Source organism: Sander vitreus, chromosome 15, assembly GCF_031162955.1.
Source record: "Sander vitreus isolate 19-12246 chromosome 15, sanVit1, whole genome shotgun sequence".
NCBI classification, from domain to species: domain Eukaryota; kingdom Metazoa; phylum Chordata; class Actinopteri; order Perciformes; family Percidae; genus Sander; species Sander vitreus.
Window position 1 is genome coordinate 6,553,962 of NC_135869.1, and position 25,081 is coordinate 6,579,042.

At 41.0% G+C, this 25,081-nt stretch overlaps 1 protein-coding gene across 4 annotated transcripts in view; it reads left to right on the forward strand.

The window, feature by feature from the left end:
• The window catches only part of LOC144529678 (thyroid hormone receptor alpha), a 106,349-nt gene extending 87,819 nt beyond the window's left edge, over window positions 1–18,530 (forward strand). For all 4 annotated transcript variants that reach the window (XM_078268910.1, XM_078268908.1, XM_078268911.1 and 1 more), the window contains 6 exons: window positions 2,009–2,130; window positions 4,972–5,119; window positions 6,812–7,017; window positions 10,978–11,124; window positions 14,586–14,844; window positions 17,294–18,530. In XM_078268910.1, coding sequence (XP_078125036.1) covers window positions 2,009–2,130; window positions 4,972–5,119; window positions 6,812–7,017; window positions 10,978–11,124; window positions 14,586–14,844; window positions 17,294–17,544 — 1,133 coding nt within the window. In that variant the 3' untranslated portion in view covers window positions 17,545–18,530. The remainder of the gene's footprint in view (window positions 1–2,008; window positions 2,131–4,971; window positions 5,120–6,811; window positions 7,018–10,977; window positions 11,125–14,585; window positions 14,845–17,293) is intronic.
• Window positions 18,531–25,081: the final 6,551 nt, after the last annotated feature.

Here is a 25,081-nt window from a genome sequence, read left to right on the forward strand (position 1 = left end):
TTTTTCTGGAAGATAGAGCAACTAGAGGGATTAAAGGTTACAGTAAATGACGCCATTGACAGGCGACCAAGTGACATGTCCGTGTCACTGATTAAAGGCAGGGTTGGTAATTATTTCCAGTATACACTTTTTTTATTGTTTGAAATGGTCTTTCCACCCAGACAGCAGTTAATAACTATGAAAGGGGAGAGAAAAAGATCTACCATTTTTAATATTCAGTGTTTGCTTGCCGGTGAAGTGAAATTGCGGCGCTTTCTTCGCTCTGATCTGAAGAGGCGACACAGCGGTCAAGGGTTAGATGGAGCGCTGATATTACATAATATATCTTTAATCAGAGATGAAAAAACTGATAGGTCCTTAAATTTAATAAGAGCCATCCTATTAAATCAAAGCAATCAATACTGTTAAACCCTATAAAACAAGGATGTATTTACGTACTAAACATTTTTATGTGACCTCCGGCTGAAGAATCCGCATTTGTTCACCTGATTATAATAACAATAATAGGCGTTTTTACTTGTGTGCTCACAAACATTACCTATCAGCGTAGGAAAATATCATGAATCATATGAATTTATTTGTTGTTTAGTGTTAAAAGCCCTGACAATCATTTTGAAAGGTTTCAATCCAATTCTTTTGTTTGTGTTTAAATCATGGATATGGCCTTAAGTTAAAAAATGGAAATAAGTTAACCAGTGACAGGTAAACGCAGTGTTTTCTTTAGTGCTGTACTAGTAGTATTAACTCTTTTTATAGGTTGGTGTGAATACAACATGTAGCCCTGTTTTATTGTTATTTTTCGACACATTTTGAAGCCAAATAAAGGGCAGGCCAAAGACTTGGTGAAAGTATATACAGCAAACAATGAAGCATTAGGCATTTGCCCTGTTCTTGAACTCTACAGTATATTTATCAAAGGTCGGGGGACTATATTTAAGAATGCTTTACAGAGACAATTTCAAAATAGTTAAATAAAAGTTCTTCCCTTTAAGTGTCCAATGATTAAGCAATTAATGCCTCTTAAACAGCAAAGCGCATATGAGACTATTGATGACTTGATAAATCACATTTATGCTTTGGTTAGAATTAGACACAAGGATTTATCCTACAAACTGTATATCAGCCCCATTGTACATTCTTCAAAAGAATATCAAAATTGAATCCTTGATTAAAGCCATATCAATATCATTCCAGTCTGTAGACCTTTTATTCTTACATTTGCTAACAACTTCAAAATTGTCTTTTTTATCAGCTGCTTTCAAAAACATTGAGCTTGGGTCGCTGTCAAAAAACTGCACAACCTTCCCTCTCCTCCTGGCTGTGAATTATTAATTCCTTCTGCCAGTTTTGGTCCCACACTTACAAAGAAATTGTTAAACCCATTAACCACATCATTCATATTGCAACAGTCCTATTATTGTCTATAAAATACTGAGGGTAGTTTATATTCATTGATCCATTACTCATAATATTATTTAACACATTCCATATGTCCTTGGTATAATGTTTACTATCATTTCATATTTAATAATCTTTCTTACATATCCTCATGATACTAGTCAATTTATTTTGGTATCTTTTGTACTGTTTTCTGCTTCTATAGTTCTGTATTGTATAAATTCTTTGTACAAGGTATTCTTTTCTTTTTTTGGCATGCATTTTGTAGTCCCTTTGTCATCCATCACTGTAAACCTCATAAGCTGTTATGATATCAGGTCTGTATGTGCATAAAAGTGCCAGTCTTAGATATGTTCTATCCTGGATCACAGTCTCTTGGGGCCCAATCCACAGGAGCTTCGTTAAGGCCCCTGTTATAACACTCAGCTCCCTTCCTTCCTCTCCTCCTCCACTCTTCCTTCCCTTCATTCCCGGCCCCCTCCCTCATCACTCAAACCCTTTATCATACCTCATCATGCTCACCGTCCAACCGATGTCCCTCGCTCTCTTTCTTTCTCTTTCTCCCATTCCACCCGGTCTTCCTCTTCAACCTCCTCCTCCTCTCCTATAGCTCTTAGTGTCTCTGTTCCAGGGTACATCCCCAGCTACCTGGAGAAAGATGAGCCGTGCGTGGTGTGTGGAGACAAGGCGACCGGCTACCACTACCGCTGCATCACCTGCGAGGGTTGCAAGGTACAGTACATCATCTCCCTGTTACTAAATGATCGTTGACACAGATGAGACTTGAGTTGACTGTTCCCAACCAGGGGTACTTGTACCCCAGGGGGTACTTCTGAACGTGCCAGAGGGTAGGGGGAAAGATTGTGGAGGAGCTCAACTAATTTGAAAAAGTAGACATTTTGATTTGATTAAAAGAAAATATCCGCTGTAACGTCCGCTGTAAACTAATGAATACATAAATGGTAGAAATAAATAGCAAGTATTAATGCATAAGCAGCTGCAATAGTTAGCTAAAAGTACTGACAAAACAGATCAAATAGTTGGCTAAAACTAATGAATAAATGGTAGAAATAAATAGCTAAAATTGCTGACTAAACAGTTCCAATAGTTAGCTAAAACTACTGACTAAACGGTTCAAATAGTTAGCTAAAGCTACTGTTAACTACTAAAAGTAGCCTAATGGATAAAGGGTTGAAACATTCAGCGCCACTCCCAAGTAGTAGTAGTAGTAGTAAGATTGCTGACCAAACCAACCTAAATATTGACAGTTTGGTTGTATGAAAAAAATATCCACTTTTATGTAATGAATTGTGTTAAAAAAACAAACATTGGGAATTGATTAAGTGGTACGTGAGTTCATCTGACAGGACTGTGGGGGCACCTCAGACCAAAAAGGTTGGGAACCACTGCAACAAACCACTCCCCCAATAGTGATTGTCCAATTCTAGCTTAGCATATTTAGGCCCTTTTTCAAAACCACAAATACACAATAAAGTCAGCTGGAGACTAATAAAACTAATAAAATCGGCAAAACCAGATTTGAAAGATGTGGCTCCAGCTCAAAATGTCTGTGACTATTTTGGAATTGCATCCTTGATGTTCCTTTTTGCTGTCACAGTACCACCCTTTGAACCTCGAGGCTAATCAACACTGGCAGAATTGTCTGAAGCTTTTTTTAGACATCCGTCTCACGGAACAAATTTACTTCAATTTCAACAAACATATCAGTTCATACCGCCTTTCAGAAGTGCCGTTGACACACAACAATGTGTGATGCTCTTAGGTGTTCAAGCTCCAAGTCTTTTGTTTTTGCACAGTATAGTCAAAGCTGAAGAGAAATGTGAAAAGTCCATTCAATAAAATGTATATTTTCATGAGCTGGTAACTAGAAGCTCCATACGAATATCAAAGATAGTAACAGGATTATATTGGTAAACAGAGGCCATGGCCAAATGAAATTGTGAATGCCTAGTCAGCTGACTGAGTTAAAACAGGAGGCAAGCTTATTAAAAAGTAATCTTCCTGTCTGAACTTCTGCTACGCATCATTTATTGTTGTGTCTAACTTAATTTTCCTGGTTGAATTAACCAATTAAAGGCCCTTACAATAGCCTTTTGTATTCGCTAGAATGGAGTTTGTAGGTTTTGACATGTCTCCGTCCGTATCTCAAAACTTTCTGTCTTCCCTACCCTGTCTGTGGTGCTCAGCCCCAGGCCCACTGGTTCTGACTGAATGTGTAAGGGTGAGTTAAAAGTGCGTCACAAATATATAGTTAAGTTTTAATAAAAGGATCAGTAATTTCCTATAACAGCTGGGCACTGTAGGATTTGGAAAACATGATTCAAACAGAAGTAAACAGCGAATTTTTGGGGGACTATTTTCAGCCACGGGGTAAATACACATTTTGTGTACTAGCCTAGTAGGCTATACATATGTGGGTTTGGCTCAAAATAAACTGCATTTCACACATCCACCATGCTTATTTTACCCAGTCTAGATTGATTTGCATACAGCTATTTTTTATACAGTTCAGTAGCCAGCTGTTTAAATAATAATTCAATATTTTGACAAATCCGCTTATTTGCTTTCTGGCGAAACGTGGAACGTCTATATACACGATGTTCCACTTCAGGGATTGCTCAGTTACCGACGGAAATTCCGCCGATGGTACCTCATTTCGGCCGGATGTCCGTTACCTTGGGCTTTCTTTGGGTTGGAATTTTAAACTCCGGTGCAGAGCACGTTTTTCTCCCATCCCGGAATGCTGTGTGGACTAGCCAGACCCTCCTCCGCAGCGCTGTGGAGGAAGGTCTGGCAATGCAAACGTTAGATGAGAAGATGGATACTACTCTTATATCGGTCTGTCAGTTAGCTTAGCACTATCTGAGCAGTTGCATGGCAAGTAGAGGAGACTCCTGGAAATGACATTGTAATGAAATAGTGCGGCACACAACCCCTCTGTCTCAACAGAGTTCAAGTCTTTGAAAGCTAATTTTGAACAGAAAACGGCTGCCTTGAAGTTAGAGAATGTCAGCAGTTGTTGCTGACTTGTCCGCTGAGCGGAGCTTTATTATCCAATGATTGGCGTCCCGTAGAGCACCCTGTCCCTGCTCTCTAAAAATGGCCTCTGCCGTACTCCTATGGAAAATGAGGCACACTGGAATCCTGCTGTGGTGTTATAAAGCAGAAATTAACTTCAGGGGATACACAAACCAAGAGAGTCCTATTGATATAGATACATGTTTTTCTTCCTTGCGGTGCAGTTTATATTTATGTATCCAGAAGGATTATACAAAATGGTGACTAAAATAGAGCCACTTTTCTTACCTGCCTCCCTGGCACATTCTGCTTAAACATGTCTTTGTAAACCACTTAATTAGTGTCATTCTAACTAATTCAAACTGCAATCATCAGCCTGCCATGTGATATAAGCCAATGAATGCACTTGTTTTATGCTAATCAAATCACAAAAAGACTTAATTGGTGGATTGCATTCTAAAATTATGGAGTTGCATGTTTCCCTCAATCTCTGACTGCTCGTTCTATCTCTGTGGTTTCCTTTGCTCTCTTCAGGGTTTCTTCCGCAGGACCATCCAGAAGAACCTCCATCCAGCTTACTCCTGTAAATATGAAGGCTGCTGCATCATTGACAAGATCACCCGCAACCAGTGCCAGCTGTGCCGCTTTAAGAAGTGCATCGCTGTGGGCATGGCCATGGACTGTGAGTTATTCAAAGCCCATGTATTCTTATTACTACCTGTATTTACTAAGAGATCCATGAGGTTAAGGCTGCTCCTGTCACTACGCAACTGTTGAAAACATATTAGAAATACTTTTAGCCATATAAGCAGGGTTATTATAGTAAACTAAAATGAAAATAAGCAGTGAGAAATATTTTGTAGTAAAAACAAAAAACTAAAACCTTCACAGAAGAACTCTAAACCCAACGCAGCAGTTTCCACTTATATTTAGGTTTATAATGACAGTTCCCTCGAGTGGCTGTAGTAATTATGACAGAAGCAAAGCAGAAAGTAATAAGTAATAATTTCCTTATGAGGAGACCGGTTGGGGCAGTGGATGGGTCAAACAAACACAGGACTCCCAGCCAGGAGACCGGCGTTCATGTTCTGTTTAAAAAAATAAAAGTTTTTTTTTTTTTTACTTTTACGGAACAAATGGAACAAACGGAGCTACGTCACATTCTTCGTGATGTGCGTAACCAGAAGTAAAGTAACGTCTGATTTTATTACGTAGTCCTGGTGCCTAAATATAAACGGGTAGTTATTGCCTAAACCTAATCAAACTGCAACCGTTTCACAACGTTAACGACGTGTTTCAAACTGCGACCTTACTGGTTTAGATATGAGGACAAAAGTCCTGTTGGTCATATTAGAGGGTAGGAATAAACAACCTATGTCGTCATATGGTTTGGAGGACTCATTGATGTAACTATGTGTACATAAAACATCTAGTGTTACGCAACACAAAGATGGGTTTCACATATTTTACATTTAAATTATTTTATATAATAATAGCTCTCTTCACAACAGAGTCCTTATATTTCCTTTTAGCATTCATATTACATCTGACATTTCATTCTGACTTCCCGTCAATATTTCACTGGATGTTTTAAAGACCATCCAGCTTCAGTTCTGATAATGTTGAATGTCTAGTAACATGTCTTTAATATGAATCTGTTCTGTTGTCCTATCAGGACCAAATTCACTGACAGTCACAGGTTTAGTCTGTGTTTCTGCAGGAAATGTGAGGTGCAAGTGATTGTATTTTTTAGTGATGTAAAATATGCACAAATCAGAGTGAAACAGGGTTTTTGCAGGGTCTTTAAAGTCTAAAATTTCAAAATGTTAGGCCTTAAAAAGTCTTAGATTTGCTGTAGTATTTTGTTCTAGGTCTTAAATAATTTTTAAACGGGTCTTAATTTTCCTAAGTCCATGTCACGCTACTCACGATCCCACGCTCATTGAAATGCTCCCGCAGCGCTTTAGAATAGAAAAATATGGTTTGCTGTATTACGACTACAAATGAGACCAACATGCAAGTTACTGTATCTTGCAGCCAATCAGCTTTCGTGTTATTGGCGCGAGTCTCTTTCGGATTGTACCGCGGACATAAAACAGATTTTATTCTTTAGGTATGGGCAAGTGCAAGTTTAGCGATACTTCGGTCTTAAATTTAATTTATTATGGTAGTATTAAATAGTCGTAAATTTGACTTGGTGAAACCTGCAGAAACCCTGGTAAGAGCAATCAAGTACTCTGATAGCAGAGTCCTGCGATTTAAAAATACTGAATGATTCATCCAGTCACAGTGCATAAATGACTGTTAGCCATGTCATTTAGCCTCGCTGCATTAACTTGTCTCGATGTTCTCTTCGCCCGTCCCCGCCGATCAGTGGTGTTGGACGACTCGAAGCGCGTGGCCAAGCGGCGTCTGATCGAGGAGAATCGACAGAAAAGAAAGCGGGAGGAGATGGTGCGGACGCTGCAGACGAGGCTGGAGCCAAACACGGCAGAGTGGGAGCTGATCAGGATGGTAACCGAGGCCCACCGGCAAACCAACGCCCAGGGCGCCAGCTGGAAACAGAAGCGCAAATTCCTGGTAAGCTTTTAGTTCGGAGCAGACAGCCTCCCGGCACAGCACTGTTGCGTAATAATGAATAGAAATGTTTGACAAACAAAGTCAATAGGTGGGACATGTTCGGTTCATGGGTGGCTTAGTATTAGTTTAGACTTAGTATTCTTTGCAGAAAGGTTTAACATCATGCTGGCCTGTATACCCTGTGATCTTCTCACGAACAAATATATTTCTTATGTCTCTTACTATCACCTTACATTATCAAATTCTCTTCCTCCCGCCCAAAGAGGTTTTAGCCAGCCCCAAAGGAAAATTCCCAGGCATGATGGAGAAAGACAGCAGCAACGAAATCCTGAATGGAGCTTTTTATTTATCAAAACTCCCGGACGGCTCGTACACAAGTCGAAAGCCATACGCACATTGTGTAAAGCCGAGTTAAAATATCACCGAAGCATGTCAAGCTTGAGCTACCACCTAGCAGCTACCACCTTGAGCTACCACCTGCAGTAGCGGTGGCCGAAGCGGGCAGCGGCCAGAGCGGGCGATCACGGTGAAACGCGAACGGGGGCTGGAGTATAACCTAGCTAGGTGGCAAGCTAACGCTAGCCGGCCACCTGTTCCATCAATCCTGCTTGCAAGTGTCCGCTGTCCTGTGTTAACACGGTGCAGAAATGAGCTGCTCATTAACCGGTGATCACTGGACGTCAGTGAGTAATCAACATTATTTAGGAGTTACTAAACACTATATTGACTCTAGTAAGGATAGGGATTTTTAGTTTTTTAGTTAGGTACTTGGAGGAATTGTGCAATAATGACAGATTCACACATTTTTCTTTTGTTTACAGTAAATAAATAATTACAAATCTTAAAATCAAGTTCATAAAGTAACTTTCTTTGCATTCATTTGATTCCCAATCAAGATACACTGCTAAGAATTGCTTTCGATTGTTAATATGTACTTAAAAACATGTTCTGAAATGCAAGATAAAATTTTTATCGTGATAAAATATGCGATTAATCACGATTAACTATAGAACTTCAGCGATTAATCGCGATTTAAAAAAAAATATATCGTTTGACAGCCCTAGTTTTTATGAAACTTTTTGGAAGGGTGTAGCATGGGCCACGGAAGAACCCATTACATTTTGGAGCTGATCCGAATAACGGGGCAGATACACAAACGATTTGTAACTTTCGTTAACATAGCGAGATAGGGCATTTGTGCTGCATTCATGTGGTGTCTGAGAAAATGAGTTCCCCGACTGGGAGAGTTCATTAACATTGTGAAAAAGGGCATGCCTTGGCGGCGATCCATTCTAGTTCCAAAATGTTCCACCCACATTATGTTCAAAGTTGCTTTCACTTCAAAAACCAAGCGAATGCATGAAAGAAGGCGACTACTTTTCATTTTCAAAAGAAAGCATTTTGACAGCACTCCTTTTTATCAGCAACTCGCTCTGTGCCGTCCCATGTGAATCGGTGCCACGAGCACATGCACATGTCTACACCACAGATACCTTCAGACACTGTCAGATGACAGTTACCAGGCAACCAAGGCAAAGATACTTTAAAAGGAGATGACTGTTTGTCTGCACCAATCACCAACTTCCACATGAAATAAGGCAAAATTACAAAACATTCAATCACATTTCTACAATTGTAGATTACACGTGTCAAACTCTGCCCCTTGCAGGTTTTTATCCAGCCCGCATATCAACTTAGTTTCACAATAAATTGAATCTAGTTGTGCGCCAAACCCCAAAAGACAGGAAACTGTTTTTCAAACTGTAATTACGTGACACTCAAAGCAGAAATAGCAGATTTGCCGACTTTGAAGCTCAGAAATTCCCCAAGAAGCAGAGAGTTTTCACATTCAGGCTGTGAAAATGGTTGCTCTGAGTCGGCTGTGTGGAAGCCTGCTTTTAAAAACGTCATCATTGTTTTGCTTGATTTGCTATGGAACTTTTTTGCTGACTTCTGTAAAAATGCGACAAAAGTCGGTAGAAAAGTGTCAGAGAAAGCAAGAAAAATGACGAAAAATGCTACAAATGGCACAAAAAAAAGCGACATGCAGTGATACAGTCAAAGATATTTGACTTTTCTCAATAAAAGCATGTCAATAAACTCTACATGTTTGGCCCTTGATGTGATTTTCATTGTCAGTACCTAATTTAATAGATGTTACAGCTTTTTTTTATTTTTTTTATATTTAATTTGGTTCGTCATCCATCATAACATCTTGCTGATGACCCCCCCCCCCCCAAGTTCAAAACCAGGTAGAGTTACTGTATATTCAGTTCAATTCAAAACACTTTATTTATCCTAAAGTTAACTTTAAACTCCAGTTGCATCGAGCAACATTAACCGGAACCTGTGAGCAACGTTACAGCCTGAAAATGGCAAGTACCAATGAAAATTTGGATTGTGTAACAAGGCGGCTGGGTTCTTTCAGGGTAATGATTGTAAAGATTTACAAAGAATATGTTTAAGGCATTTCCTCTCTAACTGGGACGTTTTGGGAGCGATTGGTGGGATTGTGAAGAACAAAATACACACGGTGATACTCTGGTAAGAGCAAATGAGGTTTAACCATGCATCCAGCTAATTTAAATAGCTCACGTTACTGTATTGTGTGAACAGTTAACCTCATTTAATAGTGTATGTGGCTTTTTCTTTTGCGGGGTGCAAATGTTCCACTAAAAAACAAGTTCCTTCCCGACCGACGATTGTGATAGGTTTAAAGAAATGCAAACAACCCAGAGCATTTTTTCTCATTTCAGGAATGTTGTGTGAAAAGCAAGAATAAACACCCTTGCAGTCATTCAATCAACCAACATGTCAGTAGCAGCAGATCAACAAATGGGTAGCCCGGGCAAGAGCAGCGAAGCACATACAGGTTGCCGGAAATAGGCTAAAAAATATATATATATACACACACACACACACACACACACACATACACAATATATAATATAATACAACAATAAAACCAACTTAAGAAGTAAATAAATACATAAATCAAAGCATTATGCTTCCTATACCTGCATATTGATATTCATATAATATGCTACTATTGCAACAACCTTCTAAACTGACTACACATGTCCACTTCGTACTGCAACATGGCTCTTCTAATCGTCTTTACATTACCCTGTCTTACCATCTGAAGTCTTTAGGGCTGCCCCCTCTCAGTCCATTAGTCGACTAAGAGTTTCAGATATTCTGGCCAATAAACAAGCAACCGTTTCAATATTGTGACGTGTGTTTACAGTGTTTGGTGCGTTTGACAAAGTCCAGTGTGAAAGCCAACCAAACCAAATGAGAAATGAAGCCATGTTGCAACTTCACCCCCGAATCGTCTGCCGAACTATAGGTGTGAAAAGGCCCTTAGTCGACGAGAATTTCTTTAGTCGTTTTTTTTTTTTTTATGCTTTTTCATGCCATATGACTTATTTCCAAGAAACTTATGAGCACGTTTCTGGTAAACATGACTCTTTGTGGAGAAACTGAGTTGTACAGATGGTAAATGGACTGCATTAATATTGCACTTTTCTCGTCTTAAACGCCCACTCAAAGCACACAGATCTGTCTATTAAATTGAAATTGATTAGTCGACAAAGTCTTGAGTGTTGCGGCGCCCTGGTAGCTCACCTGATTGAGCGTGCGCCCCATGTACTAAGGCTCAGTCCTTACCACAACGGCCGTGGGTTCAATTTCAACCCACGTCCCTTTGCTGCATGTTGTCCCCCCTTTCCTTTGCTGAGCCAAAAAGCCCCCACGCAAACATTATCAAATGTCAGGCTTTTCTTCTAATAGTCGGTGTTTCAGTTCAGCCTTGGACAAACGTAATGTTAAACAAATGTAAAGAAATTCTAAACTCAAAGGTCAACTCACAAGTTATCATTCAGCAAACTTGCTCAAATCTATGATTCATTTATATTTTCCATGAATGGTTGTGTGAACCGCGTGATGTCTTGTTTCCAGTCGGATGACATCGGCCAGGGTCCGATGCTGGCCACCTCCGAAGGAGATAAGGTGGACCTGGAAGCCTTCGGCGAGTTTACCAAGATCATGACCCCCGCCATCACGCGCGTCGTCGACTTTGCCAAGAAATTGCCCATGTTCTCAGAGGTAGGTTCAGTGGCTGGGTGGTTTAAACCTTTTTAACACTCATGTTTCTCTGCTCTAATATAAGCTGTGCCACCCCGGGCCTCCCTTCTAGCCCCGCCCCTAACTGAGTTACTGCAGTCAAGTAACCTAGTGTTACTTCCAGGCCAAGGGGCACATCATTACCTGTACCTGTTTTTGTATCTTGTTGTTTGCACCTTGTGTTTCATTCGTTTGTATTGCACCGGGATCCAGGGAAACCCAATTGTGTTCCTCTATGTACTGTACTGTATACAGATGGATGACATTTAAGTCTCTGTTGTCTAACTACCTCTTCTGGGATTACAGGTTAAGTTTGAAAGCCAAAGCCAAGTTAATTAATAGCACATCCACTGTGTAGAGCTCAACAGTGACCGCCCACTTTTTGAACGGCTCTAGTTCCGGAAGTGATTTTCCCCGTTCAGTTGCTCCATTGACGTTTCATTAAATGCTTATATAAAGCGTTTTAAGCCTGGAACCAAGCCAACCAGCTACAAGATGAATCATGACCATAAAACATTTGGCGCAAAAAAAAAAAAAAAAGTCAAAGGTACAAGACTGAACAGAACAAGGTTATTATAGTTTAGCATTTTTCATTAGTTTTTATTTTCATTTCGGTTTTCAAATTTGATTAGTTTTAATTAGTTTTTAAAGCGGGTTTGCTAGTTTAGTTTGGTTTTTATTTTTTGAAAAAGCTTAGTTTTAGTGTTTATTAGTTTTAGTCTTTTTTTGTAATATGGGTTATTTGTCGGAGGATTCAAAAAGATCAGAAAAAGAAACAAAAACATCATACAATTTTAGAAATATGTATTCACAATGTATTCAACAATAACACCAGTACATAAATGTAGCCTACATATGGTCATAAATATGTAAACAGTCTACACAAGACGCAGTATGTGCAAAATGTGTAAGTGACGTGTTCCAGGAAAAAACCTAAATAGCCAACAGACTAAAGAAGACATGAACAGGTGTTTTAAACTTTGGTTTGAGTAAAGTGGTGAACTTTTTGAAGTCTATCGACTCACACAGTTGTGTAGACATCCCAATATTAATCCACATACCAACCCTCGCTTCCTCCCGCTTTTGGTGTTCCTGCGTATTTACTAACCAGCAGCTATCGGGTCGCCGGTGAAAGCCCTCCTGTAGTGTTCTCTGTCCTGCTGTTGTCTCCGTCATGCTGCCTGGCCCTGTACCCATACATCCATGCCCTGTACCGGGGTTAGCTTCTGTTTCGGGGGAAAGGGGGCTTTGCGTTCTCCTTTACCTTGTTAAGGTAAGCTAGGTTAGCCTCCTAGCTTGTGTGCGCTTCTCAAATGTACTTTCAAATTCGTGTGATTTTTCCCTGTAATAAATTGTCCACATATTTTACCACCTTCCACTGCGAGGCGCTTTTATCTGACACAGTCATAATCAAATAGGACTGCCGCTTTCTTCCGACTTTCGGTACCGCCATGATGCCAGGCGAGAGGCACGGAGCCACAGACATGTTGTGTTCAATTTGACGTGGAATGTCGGAATTTCTGGGTTCCCAGTCGGAAACTATACATGTCTACGGGAAATGTCATGGTCGGAAAGATAGAACATTATTTGCTCTAAAAACTGAGGACATTTACTCGATAATTTTATTTTAGTTAGTTTTGCAGACAGACATTACAGTTTTAGTTTAGTTATCTTTTTTTTTTTTTTTTGTAATGCCTCGTTTTTAGTTTTATTCCAGTTAACGACAATATTTTTTCCCACCTAGTTTTCGTTATTTCATTCGTTTTCGTTAACGATTCTAACCTTGGAACAGAAGCGATCATAAATTTCCGTGCTAGCAGCTCGCTCTTGCCGTTCTGAGGTTCGCTGGCTGCACTAAACATTTCCATGGTAACAGCAAGCTTCACTAATCAGAAGTCACTGTTATGCTTAGGATTGTGGGTAGTGTTGTTCTTCTCTATGACATCATGAATAAAATACTATAAAACGCGTCTTTCTTAAAACAAGGTTGGTTTCATACAGACTTGTGGCTTCTAAAGGGGCATAAACCTTCATTTCACAAGCTCTTAGGTCGTGGTAAGGGTCTACCTTGGATAGATTGGAATAATCAAAATTCTTATAGGGAAAGAATAAATGGGATTTTCCCTTCACACCACATATTTGGTATAGTATAGTATTCCCCCGAACACGTGGAAGACAGCTAACGGCCTTCCTAGATGTTACTATATCAGAGTGTAGGGTAACGTTAGCAAGTATGTTTTTGGATTTGAAGAAGTTTATACTCAGTTTATACGCCCCACCCAAACCTTCGGGATTGTTCAGGTGCTGCCGGAAAATCCGCCTGTTGTACCATTATTTAGGCCAGATTGTGTTGGCATTTTAAAAACCAGAGCACGTTTCTCCCCCATCCCAAAATGCTGTGTGGACTAGCCAGACCCTCCTCCACAGCACTGTGGAGGAAGGTCTGGCAATGTGAGACTAACTCTACACTGCAACCCAAGAACATGCTGTTTCTTTGTGTCCATGTATTCTACATGGTGAGGATGCTGGGACATGCAGCTTTACCATCAGTCTTTTGAGCACAGAGTCAAGTGCATGTTAGGAGCCTTTAACAGGGTTCTCATTGAAAACGAGTCCATATCAAAGGCAGCAAAAAGTTTAAAAAAACAATCTCTGGTTCCTTTGTGGTCATTTTTTAATGCACTTTATTGTTCAACTTTGGACTCTTAAATAAAAGACCAACACCAAGTAGGGAAAGCAGGCAGTGATTTCGGACACTGTTGATTGGGTACTTCCTCTTCCTGCAGCCTTTGTCATGCTGCTTGTCAGCGCTTATTGCACCAAAACATAATGAACCCCTTTCCCATCTTTCCACCTCTCTCTCGCTCTCTCGCTCTCTCTCTCTCTCTCTCTCTCTCTCTCTCTCTCTCTAAGGATGTGATGACTCATCGCTCACTGATATTGCTCTGCTCTCTACAGAAACGTGTGCGTCCTCGTCTGCGTTTTCACCAGACTGAGTGCAGCCCTCATGTATAATGTAGGGGCAGTTACATAAAGTGTGGCAGGGGATTTGTTTAGAAAACAGAAATAGAAAATAAGCTTTTCTTTACAAGGAGGTACTCCAAGATAGCAGCACAGCAGGCTGTAAAAGTTAACATCAACACATTAATCCTTCATACAGGTTATTTGGTGAACCGGGTTCGCGAACAGTTGCCTATTTACACATCCAGCAACAATAGGAGTGCAGCTTTTGCATTCACTTGGAGTCATGTTTCTGGCCGCCTGAATCCAATATACGCTCTCCTTTTTGCTTTGTTTTGGTCTCCTCTAAGTTGTTTGGTGTAACAACCAGTAACAGAAGTGTTTTCAATCAGTAGCGGCCTTTTAGATTGAAATTCTGTCCATGTCATTTTCTTGTTGATCCATTATTTCCTGATGACCTGGTGTGTTCCGGTGTTTCCCAGCTGCTTTGTGAAGACCAGATCATCCTGCTGAAAGGCTGCTGCATGGAGATCATGTCGTTGCGCGCCGCCGTGCGCTACGATCCGGACAGCGAGACGCTGACGCTCAACGGCGAGATGGCTGTGAAGCGCGAGCAGCTGAAGAACGGCGGGTTGGGCGTGGTGTCGGACGCCATCTTTGATTTGGGCAAGAGCCTGGCTCAGTTTAACCTGGATGACTCGGAGGTGGCTCTGATGCAGGCGGTGCTGCTCATGAGCTCAGGTGAGGAATAAATAATTGGTGTCACATGGTGCTCATGGAGAGACTTAAAGATCTCGATATTTAAACTAACCTAGTTTTCTTATTCACGTTCCCGTTACTTCTGATGTTGTTGCTGACAATCGTGGTCGTACAAGTTTTAGTATTTTGGGTCTCTGATTCTCACATCGCTTCTTTACAGTAGAGGTTTGAATCTTCACTGATCTCCCGATTCGATTACGATTATCAGGTCTTCAATTCGATATCTCGATGCATCACGATGCTTCAAAATAATTTTTTCTATTAAAGCCATATAGGATATTTGACTTGACAAACTTGCATTGTCAAGTGCAATGCCCAAGCTGCAATACGTAACTTCAGACTGGAATGATGAAGTGTTTGGGTTAATTTCTTTAAGGTAGCTCCCACGAAGGTTTACCTATTCTGGATTAGTCATATGCCACCCTACTTTTAACCAGCAAATCTATTGTGCTGTATTGGAATAACTGACCCAGACAACTATTTAACAAAAACGGTACTGTTTACTGAACAATAACTTAAATGTACAAATAATATTTAGCTGTTAGATTGAATAACAAAAAAAAACATAACACAAATCACACCCTTCAAATATGCTAACTGCAATATTTCTTCAAATGATATTACACACAACTACCCCTTTACCCGTTTCTCTATCAGTTTCCACTTATAACACTCCAGCTACACAAAATGATTCCTCCTTACAGCAGTTTCAATGTAAAACTTACTCAAACCCTATTAAACCACTGTGTTAACACACACCTACCCACCCACACACGGCGAGAGAAAACAGTTGCGGGCCTGACGGTAGCTTGTGTGGACGTGCAGCAGCCAGCAGGACGTTATCTTCAGTGAAGCAAACACACAGAAATCCAAGTTACAGTTAGCTGTTAGTCCAAGAAACGCAGCTCAAACACGAAAACCAGTCACCAGCTACGGCAAAGTCCTCTTCAGCAAGGAAACGCGCTGTCGTCCTCTCCAGTCCAAAATCAGCGTCCTCCGAATCAGCAACTCTCCGCCGTTAGCTCCAACTTTAGCTAGTCCGTTAGCTCCAACTTTAGCCAGGCACACTAGCACATTTGTTCTAAACCACTGCTGTTAGACAGGAAAAGTGCCGTAGTGTAGCTACACCTCTTCAGCTTCGTTATTCCACTTAGATCTTTTCCAAGCTAACTAGTGTCTCTCGATGTTTCTCAGTGTTTTCTTTCCTCTTCTCGATTTGTGATTCTCTCCACTCTCCCGTGTCTCCGCTCAGCCGTTTTGTGTGTGTGTTTGTTTGTTTGTGTGTCTGCCTGTCTCCGTCTGTCTTTCTGTGTGTGTGTGTGTGTGTGTGTGTGTGTGTGTGAGAAACGGGTTAGGTTAGAGAATGTTATTTTTCATTTGAATGTTTATGCTGCGGCCGGAAAATTAACGAGCAACGTCAATGCGTTATAATCGATTATGGTGGGCCACTGTATCGATGCAGCATCGTCCATGTCCACATCCCAATGCATCGATTATTTGATTAATTTCAACACCTCTACTTTATAGTCAGCAGAGTTTTCCTCTAGCTTAGAACAAAAGAAACTGGCAAATACAGAATAAAATATTGAATAGCTGACACATAAATAATACAAGGAGAGAAGGCTTTGCTGCTTTAAAAGGGCCCATATAATGCTTATTTGCAGGTTCATATTTGTATTTTGGGTTTCTACTAGATGTTTGCAAGCTTTAATGTTCAAAAAAACATATTTTTCCTCCTGTCTGTCTGAATATACCTGTATTTACCCTCTGTCTGAAACACTCCATTTTAGCGTACCTGTCTCTTAAAGCCCCCCCTCCCGATTGGTCAGGGTTTCCAGGTCTTGTGCATCTGCGCTCTCTCTGAGTCTCTGCACGGTCATTGCAGCCGGGGAATGACTGCACCGGGGAATGGCACTGTAGTGGCTCTTTCTACCTATATATATATATATATATATATATATATAGTTGTGACATGGAAATCTCACTTTTTACAATATGGTACCTTTAGCTGATTCATTCATTTTTTATATTATATCTCCTTATAGGGCTGCTCGATTCTAGAAAGAATCATGATCATGATTATTTTGCTCAATATTGAAATCACAATTATTTAACACATTTACTCATTGACTTTTGGAAAGATGTTGCAATTATTGAACTTAAAAAAAAACTGTGAAAAAGTTAAACAAAACAATGAAAACACCTTAAACTGTTTTTGTGATCATTAGGAGCTGAAATCATAATTGTGATAATTAACAATTTTGGTCAATTGCACAGCCCTATCTTCTCATGGTTGTTAGGGTCATCTCATCACAAGACAAGAATACAACTAGATATTAAGCTTTTTTTTTAAGAGAGTTACTTTCTGCTCCAAGATGAGGTGGAAATGTTGCAGAAAATTTAACTCTTCCTCTCTTTCTTCTCGCCCCAGACCGGTCGGGGCTGACCAGTACGGAGAAGATAGAGCAGTGCCAAGAGGCCTACCTGCTGGCGTTCGAGCACTACATCAACTACCGCAAGCACAGCATTCCCCACTTCTGGCCCAAACTGCTGATGAAGGTGACGGACCTGCGCATGATCGGAGCTTGCCACGTCAGCCGCTTTCTCCATATGAAGGTGGAGTGTCCCAACGAACTCTTTCCCCCGCTCTTCCTGGAGGTCTTCGAGGATCAGGAAGTGTGACTCGAAGAAGGTTAAAAAGCATGGCACCCCTTAAAAAGAACCCTGGAAGGAAATAAATTAGGGGGTGTCTGTGGCAGAGGTGGAAGTATGGGGTAAGAACAAGAGTGGGGGAAAAAAAACTGGATTTTTTTTTTTATTTTTTCAGGGGAAACATGAAGCCCTGTAAACTTCTTTTTGTCCCTTTTTTTCTGTAACACCCTCAAAAGGTCCAGCACCTCCCACCAGCAAACACACATCGACATCACAGATTTAGATTCCTGACACACTGCCGTGAACGGACAGTGCAAACATATGCAAACACAAATCTCGTCCGTTAACTCCTCTTGCACCTCAGCTGTACTCTGCGCCTACACAATTGCAAACGGAGGGGCTTGTTTATGTCTCTACGCCCTCCACACCCACCTCGCACCTCAAAATAGTTTCTCTATTTTTTATTTTTTTTTACTTCTGGGACCTGACCATTAGCTCCTTAGACGACCCCCCCCCCTCCCACTGCCGTCTCCCATGCATCTGCGCGACTACAGTGGCGCCCTCCTTCCGCCCCGTGCAATTCAATATGAATCGATTGACTAACAGATTAATATCAACACCTTATACCTTTTCATGCAAAATGGATAGAGACTAGAGCTTAAAGTGATGCAGCTATAGGCTACATAGGAAGTGTTCCCACTACTTTTATTGCACAGTGTCACTGACTGTACTTACTCATTAACACACACAAGTAATCTAGAGCTAGTATACCTCTCCGACACATACCTCTTGTTTTCATTACCTCTCACACACACACACACACACACACACACACACACACGCATATTACACCCAGTTGTGTTTTGATGTATTACCTCAGTTGTTTTGTTCCTCATCTCTTCCTCCTCCTCAATAACGACTGGGCCGCACTACACTTCCTCTCTCTGTGTGTGTGTGTGTGTGTGTGTGTGTGTGTGTGTGTGTGTGTGTGTGTGTGTGTGTGTGTGTGTGTGTGTGCATGCGTGCGTGTGATTACGTCTTCACATCGGAGCCCCTGGCCTGTTAATCCCACTGTAGCCCGCCTCCTCACCTTCCGCTGTCTTGTGATAGGTTCAGCACTGGCAGATGGAGGTGGTGCTGGCGGTAGGAGGGGGTGTTGTCACTTACCTCTGCAGGACCTCCCTCACCTGTACCTGTGTTCAAGTCCTGCTTGAAACCGACAGATTCTACCTCACCTCTCATCATCTCAGTGCAGCTGCCCCTCTTTCTGCAACACACTGACATGAACACACATATATACAGTGTGTATATATATATATATATACAGTATATCTTTGCCACCATAGACCCGTTGCGTGTGCTGCTCTGCCGACAGACAGTACAGCAGGTCTTTAAAACGGGCCGTGGATCAACATTTGACAGCTGACATGGCAGACATTTTCTCCCCTTTTTCCATTTTTATCACACACCACGAGGGACCAAGAGTCACTTTGGATTCAGCTTTTTTATTTAGTGACATCACAGTGTGCCGATTGAACTTAAAGGAAACTGTCAGAAGACAGCTGGAAGCTGGGACTCCAGTGGAAGCCATTGTGGTCCGATTGGGTCAAGCCAACAGACTGTTGTGGGTGGTGACTGGGAGAGGAATAAAAGCAGCAAGTGAGTCAGCAGGATTGGCCTGTGGATATGGTTTCATCCCGACCGAGGGGTGGGAAACGGCGAGCCAAGGACTTGTTGCGTGTGCCGCTGTGATTTAGGCTACGCCAGCAGCAAAACCACCACACGTAAAATGGACACTTGTTTCTCGCGCATACAGTACATCTCCAGATCCTTCCATCGCCGTCGCAGCAGAAAAGGACACCAAGAAACTTTAGAAGTTTGTGAGCAACGGCCCAGAAACAGTACAATATGAATTGAACACTGCTGAAATAAGCTCCACCAACCATATCCCAAATTGCCATCCACTACAAATAACTATCAGGTTTTTTTCTGTTGCACTAAAACTACAATGTCTGTATCTGTATTAGTAGCCCTGAACCCTCTTTCCCTGACATCTTTTCCTGTTCCTGCCTGTCTTTAGCAGTCTTAACAATATTCTCTGAAATCTCTCACACGCACATAAAAACCCCACACGGTCCATTATCTCTTTATTACCTGTTGAAACCAACAGGGACTGTGAGACCTGGCCTTCAGGTGCCACAACTCTGTGTTACTTATCTACGTTGCAAGGTTTTAAAAATAGAACCATCAGCACTGATAATACGTACAGGGATAAACACACACACACACACACACACACAGCAATATGTCGATCAAGCAGTACAGTGTCACCCCAGCCGTCTCCAGGCCTGCTGTTTTCACACCGTACTTTGCTCACTATCACTGTGAATGAAAGCCATTCTGCAACCGGGTCATGGCTCAGACAGGGTACCGCTGGCTTAGTAACTCTGACATGTCAAAAATGTGCCTCACAGAGGTCGCTAATACAAATAAACAGAAGCATATATTTATATATATGTGTGTGTGTGTGTGTGTGTGTGTGTGTGTGTGTGTGTCTATATACATATATATATATATATATATATATATATATATATATATATACATAAGGGCTGTCAATCGATTAAAAAATGTTATCTAATTAATTACATACTCTTTGATTAATTAATCGAAATTAATCGCATACATAATTAACGGTGCCTGAACCGATACTTTTTAAGAAAGTAAAAAAAAGAAAAGAAAAAAAAAGGGTACTAAACAACAGTTGGTGACATTAAAGAACGGCTTGTTTATTGCTAAGGCCATATGGTCAAAATGAAATGATTTAATAATAATGTATAACAATAACAATAACTTATTTCACTAGTAAATTGCTGTTGAACCATCAGATGGGAAAAGGACATTTACAATAACTTCAAATGCACCACGAGGCTGTAGTTTACCAGTTTCATTGAACGCACCGTCTGTGTTGTTTCTCCGACGGCAGCTGCAGATTGTTACATCCCGGTGTTGAATTCTCTACAGTAAAACACAGTCACACTTTACACCGTTTAACGTTAGCTGTCAGCATTTTAACCGTGTTTAATCCAGCTACTAGCTAGCAGTAGGCTAACGTTAGCTGCTGTCGAGTATAGTGTTAACTAGCGTCATGTGCAGCGGTGTTTGTGTTTCAGAGCATCAGAGAGAAGCGCAGACATATCAGTGGCACCAGATTTCGGTAGCCAGGGTTGGCAGGAAGAAGATTTTTACAAGTAAATGTTCCAATTAATGATCCAGGCAGAACATTCTCGTCTCCCTCCTTCATTTTACAGTCCAATCCGGGTCAAAGGTCAATATGTAATGGCTTAATCTGCGTTATATTTTTTAATGCGTTATTTTGACAGCCCATATATATATATATATATATATATATATATATATATATATATATATATATATATATATATATATATATATATATATATATATAAATGTTGGTTATTGTGTGTGGCATTCAAGCTATCAGTGGTAGAATTTACGCTATCAGCTCAAATCGGATCATGAATCCGTCATGCAGCAGAGGCTGTCAGAACTCCGTCTCCCCCCAACCGTATTAATATCTGTAAAATAATATGTATGCATAGTTTGCAGTTGACGTCATATTTGCATTATGATGCTTGTTTTGCCTTGTGGATGATCACCAACTAACCCCTTCAAAGTTGATCCCACCTTTTGCACACCTCTTAATCACTTCAGATAGCACAAGAAGTACCTTAAGCGGAGATAACTATTTTGGGAGTACAGATGTGAGATCAGATCTGGTCCGCATAGCTCAGTGGATTGAGATTGAAGATTAGAGCTGGTGGCACAGCTGCTCTGACTCTCTCTCTCTCTCTCTCTCTCTCTCTCTCTCTCTCTCTCGCGCTCTCTCTCTTGCTTTCTTTCTTTCTTTCTTTCAGCCAAATGATCACTGGAGAAATCCTCCCCCATGTCCTCTTATAAAAACCTACCACACCAGCACCACAGAGCACACTGCCTTCAGCCATGATCAGTTGCACCAGCATAGCAGAGAGACAGACCAATAGTCCCCATCCTCCTCACCTAAACACCATTTTTAACCTGGACATCACTGCTAGCTATGACAATGCTGTGTTCAGACAGCAGGCAAATCCAATTAGTGCTTCATCTGATGGCATAATGCAGTTTTTAAATTGCTTGGACACTATGTTCTTTTACTGTCTATACGACCTTGTTGTCAAAGTGACAAGGCCATGCGGCACACGGTGACGAAGAACGCGTTTTCCGCATGACAGACGACTCAAGATGCTTCAACAAACTAATGACATGGAGTGCTCATTCCAACTTGAATGGCTTCATTGCCTCCTTGCAGTGCATTCATGAGAGAAGGCATTTATGAAAGTTGTTTTTTTCTTTTTCCTATAAGGGATATTTAAATTCAAACTAGAAAACTGGATTTGCTCTGCGTGTTTGAGCATAGCCTTGGTGGTGGTACAGGGTGCAATTTTGCAGCCAAAGCCACAGAGTCAAAAACCGACACCACGCCACCGGTTGAGGCTAGAAGGGGTACAGCTAGGGCATCAACAGTTAAGTTTAGGCACCAAAACGACTATAAGTTTAGGGGAAAGATCAGGGTTTGGATTCAAACACTCCAGAGGAACAAACACGCGTTTCCTGGTTGAAAGTACTAAAGGTCCCATGGCATGAAAATTTCACTTTATTTTTATTTATTTTTTTATTCACGTTTTTTTTAACATTAATATGAGTTCCCCCAGCCTGCCTATGGTCCCCCAGTGGCTAGAAATGGCGATAGGTGTAAACCGAGCCCTGGGTATCCTGCTCTGCCTTTGAGAAAATGAAAGCTCAGATGAGACGATTTGGAATCTTCCCTTTATGACATCATAAGGGGAAAGGTTACCTCCCCTTTCTCTGCTTTGCCCACCCATGGGAGAGAGAGAGACATCATGGCTTTCAAACGAGCAAAGTGGCAGTTGGTCAAGGCCACACCCCCACTCTCCACCTTGCCCCCCCCCCCCTCTCTCCTCCTCAATAGAATTTAAAGCTACAGACACAGAAGTGGCACATCCTAAGGAAAGCTCATTGTGGGACTGGCTCTAGTGGCTGTAATTCTGCACCAAGGCTGAATTATTAGGGGACCACTAAGGTCTATATAAAAGAGACTTCAGATGCAGTATTAGGGGACCACTAAGGCCTATATAAAAGGGACTTCAGATACAGTATTAGGGGACCACTAAGGCCTATATAAAAGAGACTTCAGATACAGTATTAGGGGACCACTAAGGTCTATATAAAAGAGACTTCAGATACAGTATTAGGGGACCACTAAGGCCTATATAAAAGAGACTTCAGATACAGTATTAGGGGACCACTAAGGTCTATATAAAAGAGACTTCAGATACAGTATTAGGGGACCACTAAGGCCTATATAAAAGAGACTTCAGATACAGTATTAGGGGACCACTAAGGCCTATATAAAAGAGACTTCAGATACAGTATTAGGGGACCACTAAGGCCTATATAAAAGAGACTTCAGATACAGTATTAGGGGACCACTAAGGCCTATATAAAAGCATCAAAGAGCACCATGTCATGGGACCTTTAAGATCATATTGTTATATAAGATTAGATTAAACCGAAAAGTCGCCGTCTTTCCGCACAGAGACCACAGAATTGTGTTCTCTCTCTGAACTGTCTCTGAGATTAAAGTTAGGGTTAAGATTTATGTTCCGTTTACAATAAAACGAAAATGTGAACTTGATGCTAAGCTCTGCTGCTACTGCAGCATGGCACAAAACTATAACAACCACTCCGAAGCAGTTCAACAGTCATGCAACTCTTTTCAATAAAATTAACTACTACTACTTTTATTACGTACCCAGGGAAAACATCCCTAAATCAACAACATCCTCTCCCACATATCTTTTCCCGTCCTTCCACTTCCACCCCAACGTTCCCATTCTAGTCCCTAGTTTCCAATCCTAACCCCTAATTTACAACCCAATCCCAGTACCCTTTCTGTATTTATTTCACTCTGTCCTCTTATTATGCAACTCCTCCTTCCTTCCCACACACACACACACACACACACACACACACACCCACCCAAAGAAACCTGTCCCCAACTCATGCTAGCACTCTTTGGTGGAGATGGTCGACGATCCCTGCAGGAATATGTCTACACGTGGAATGTAAAATACTGAAATTGTACGATTAAAGACACGATGTGAAGTTCCACACTCATGTTGTTTTTGATGTTGTCGATGTTGTTTTCGTTGTGCACCAAGTGTTCATTGTTCTGCTAATGCTAAGGGTGGATGCGTTTGCATGTGGGGGGGTTAAAAAACCTTGAGCGTGTGACAGACTGCTACTGAGATGTCCTTTTTCTTTAATATAGTACGTTTTATAAAAGACTTGTGGTGCGAGGACTGAAAACCCCAAGCGATCTAAAGCGAGAGATGAAGTGACTTTTTCTCTCTCTCCGATTTTTTTTATTATGTGGTTATTAATTTGATTTTCTTGGTAAGTGAATGTCTGTCTATCTGTGTTGATGCTTTACTGTGATAAAGTGGCTGTATATGCATTTTCAGAACATCGTTGGTGTCGTAGCTAGTTCTCAAATGTCACCCAATGGCCAGGGTTTCAATCACCGTCAGCTCAGCTGAAAACTAAGTCCGCAGAGATCTTTAAAACGGCCTGCTTTTCCATTTCTGGGAAATGTAATCAGATTTAGCATTTGAACTTTTTTTAGTTGCCTTATTCTGGTGTTATCTGTAATGAAATGTGTTATACATTCATAAAAACATCCATTTTACGGAATAGGCCCATTGGTCACATTACATTATCTGATGAGTTTTTCAGCGCTAGCTCTGCAATGTTTATGCTAGCACTTTAATATACGCTATGCTATCATAGGCGACTTGCGTTATTCCAAGTATAACCTTTTAGGAACACAAATTTGCGAGTGGTTTGGATTCATACTTTAGATTTTTCCGAAATTACTTCTAAACAAAATCCGCAAGTTTTGAAGCCTGCGTTTGGGTATTTCCGCCGTTTTTGTCAGCCTCCACCACCGCTGCCTGTGATAGGCTGAGACACTGGAAACAGACCCTAAGTACTCACTTCGTTTTTGAGCCTTGAATTCTTACCAAAGCAAAGGTTATCGTCGTTTTTCCTAAAAGACGCAATCGTTTTCCTTAAATCTAGTTTCTATCAGCGATTAGAGGAGCCGCAGCTAACTCGCTAATCAGCTGCTAATTATAATAATACCTAATACGTAAACGGAACAAATTACACTCCCTATCATGTGGTAGTTTAATGTCAATTCAGGTTCAAGGAGCATAGCTTTTTGGCATATGATATAGCTGGAACTGAATCAGGAACTGGAAATCAATGTTTTGTTGTATTTGCTCACACATTTAAGCAATGAGCTTGTCTACAAACATGATTTCTTTACACAAATTACGTTGTGTGTCCTGCCGATGAAGAACCAGTCACAAGGCTTCCTCAACAGCTCACGTTCACACATAACAAGACAACATATTGTTTACAT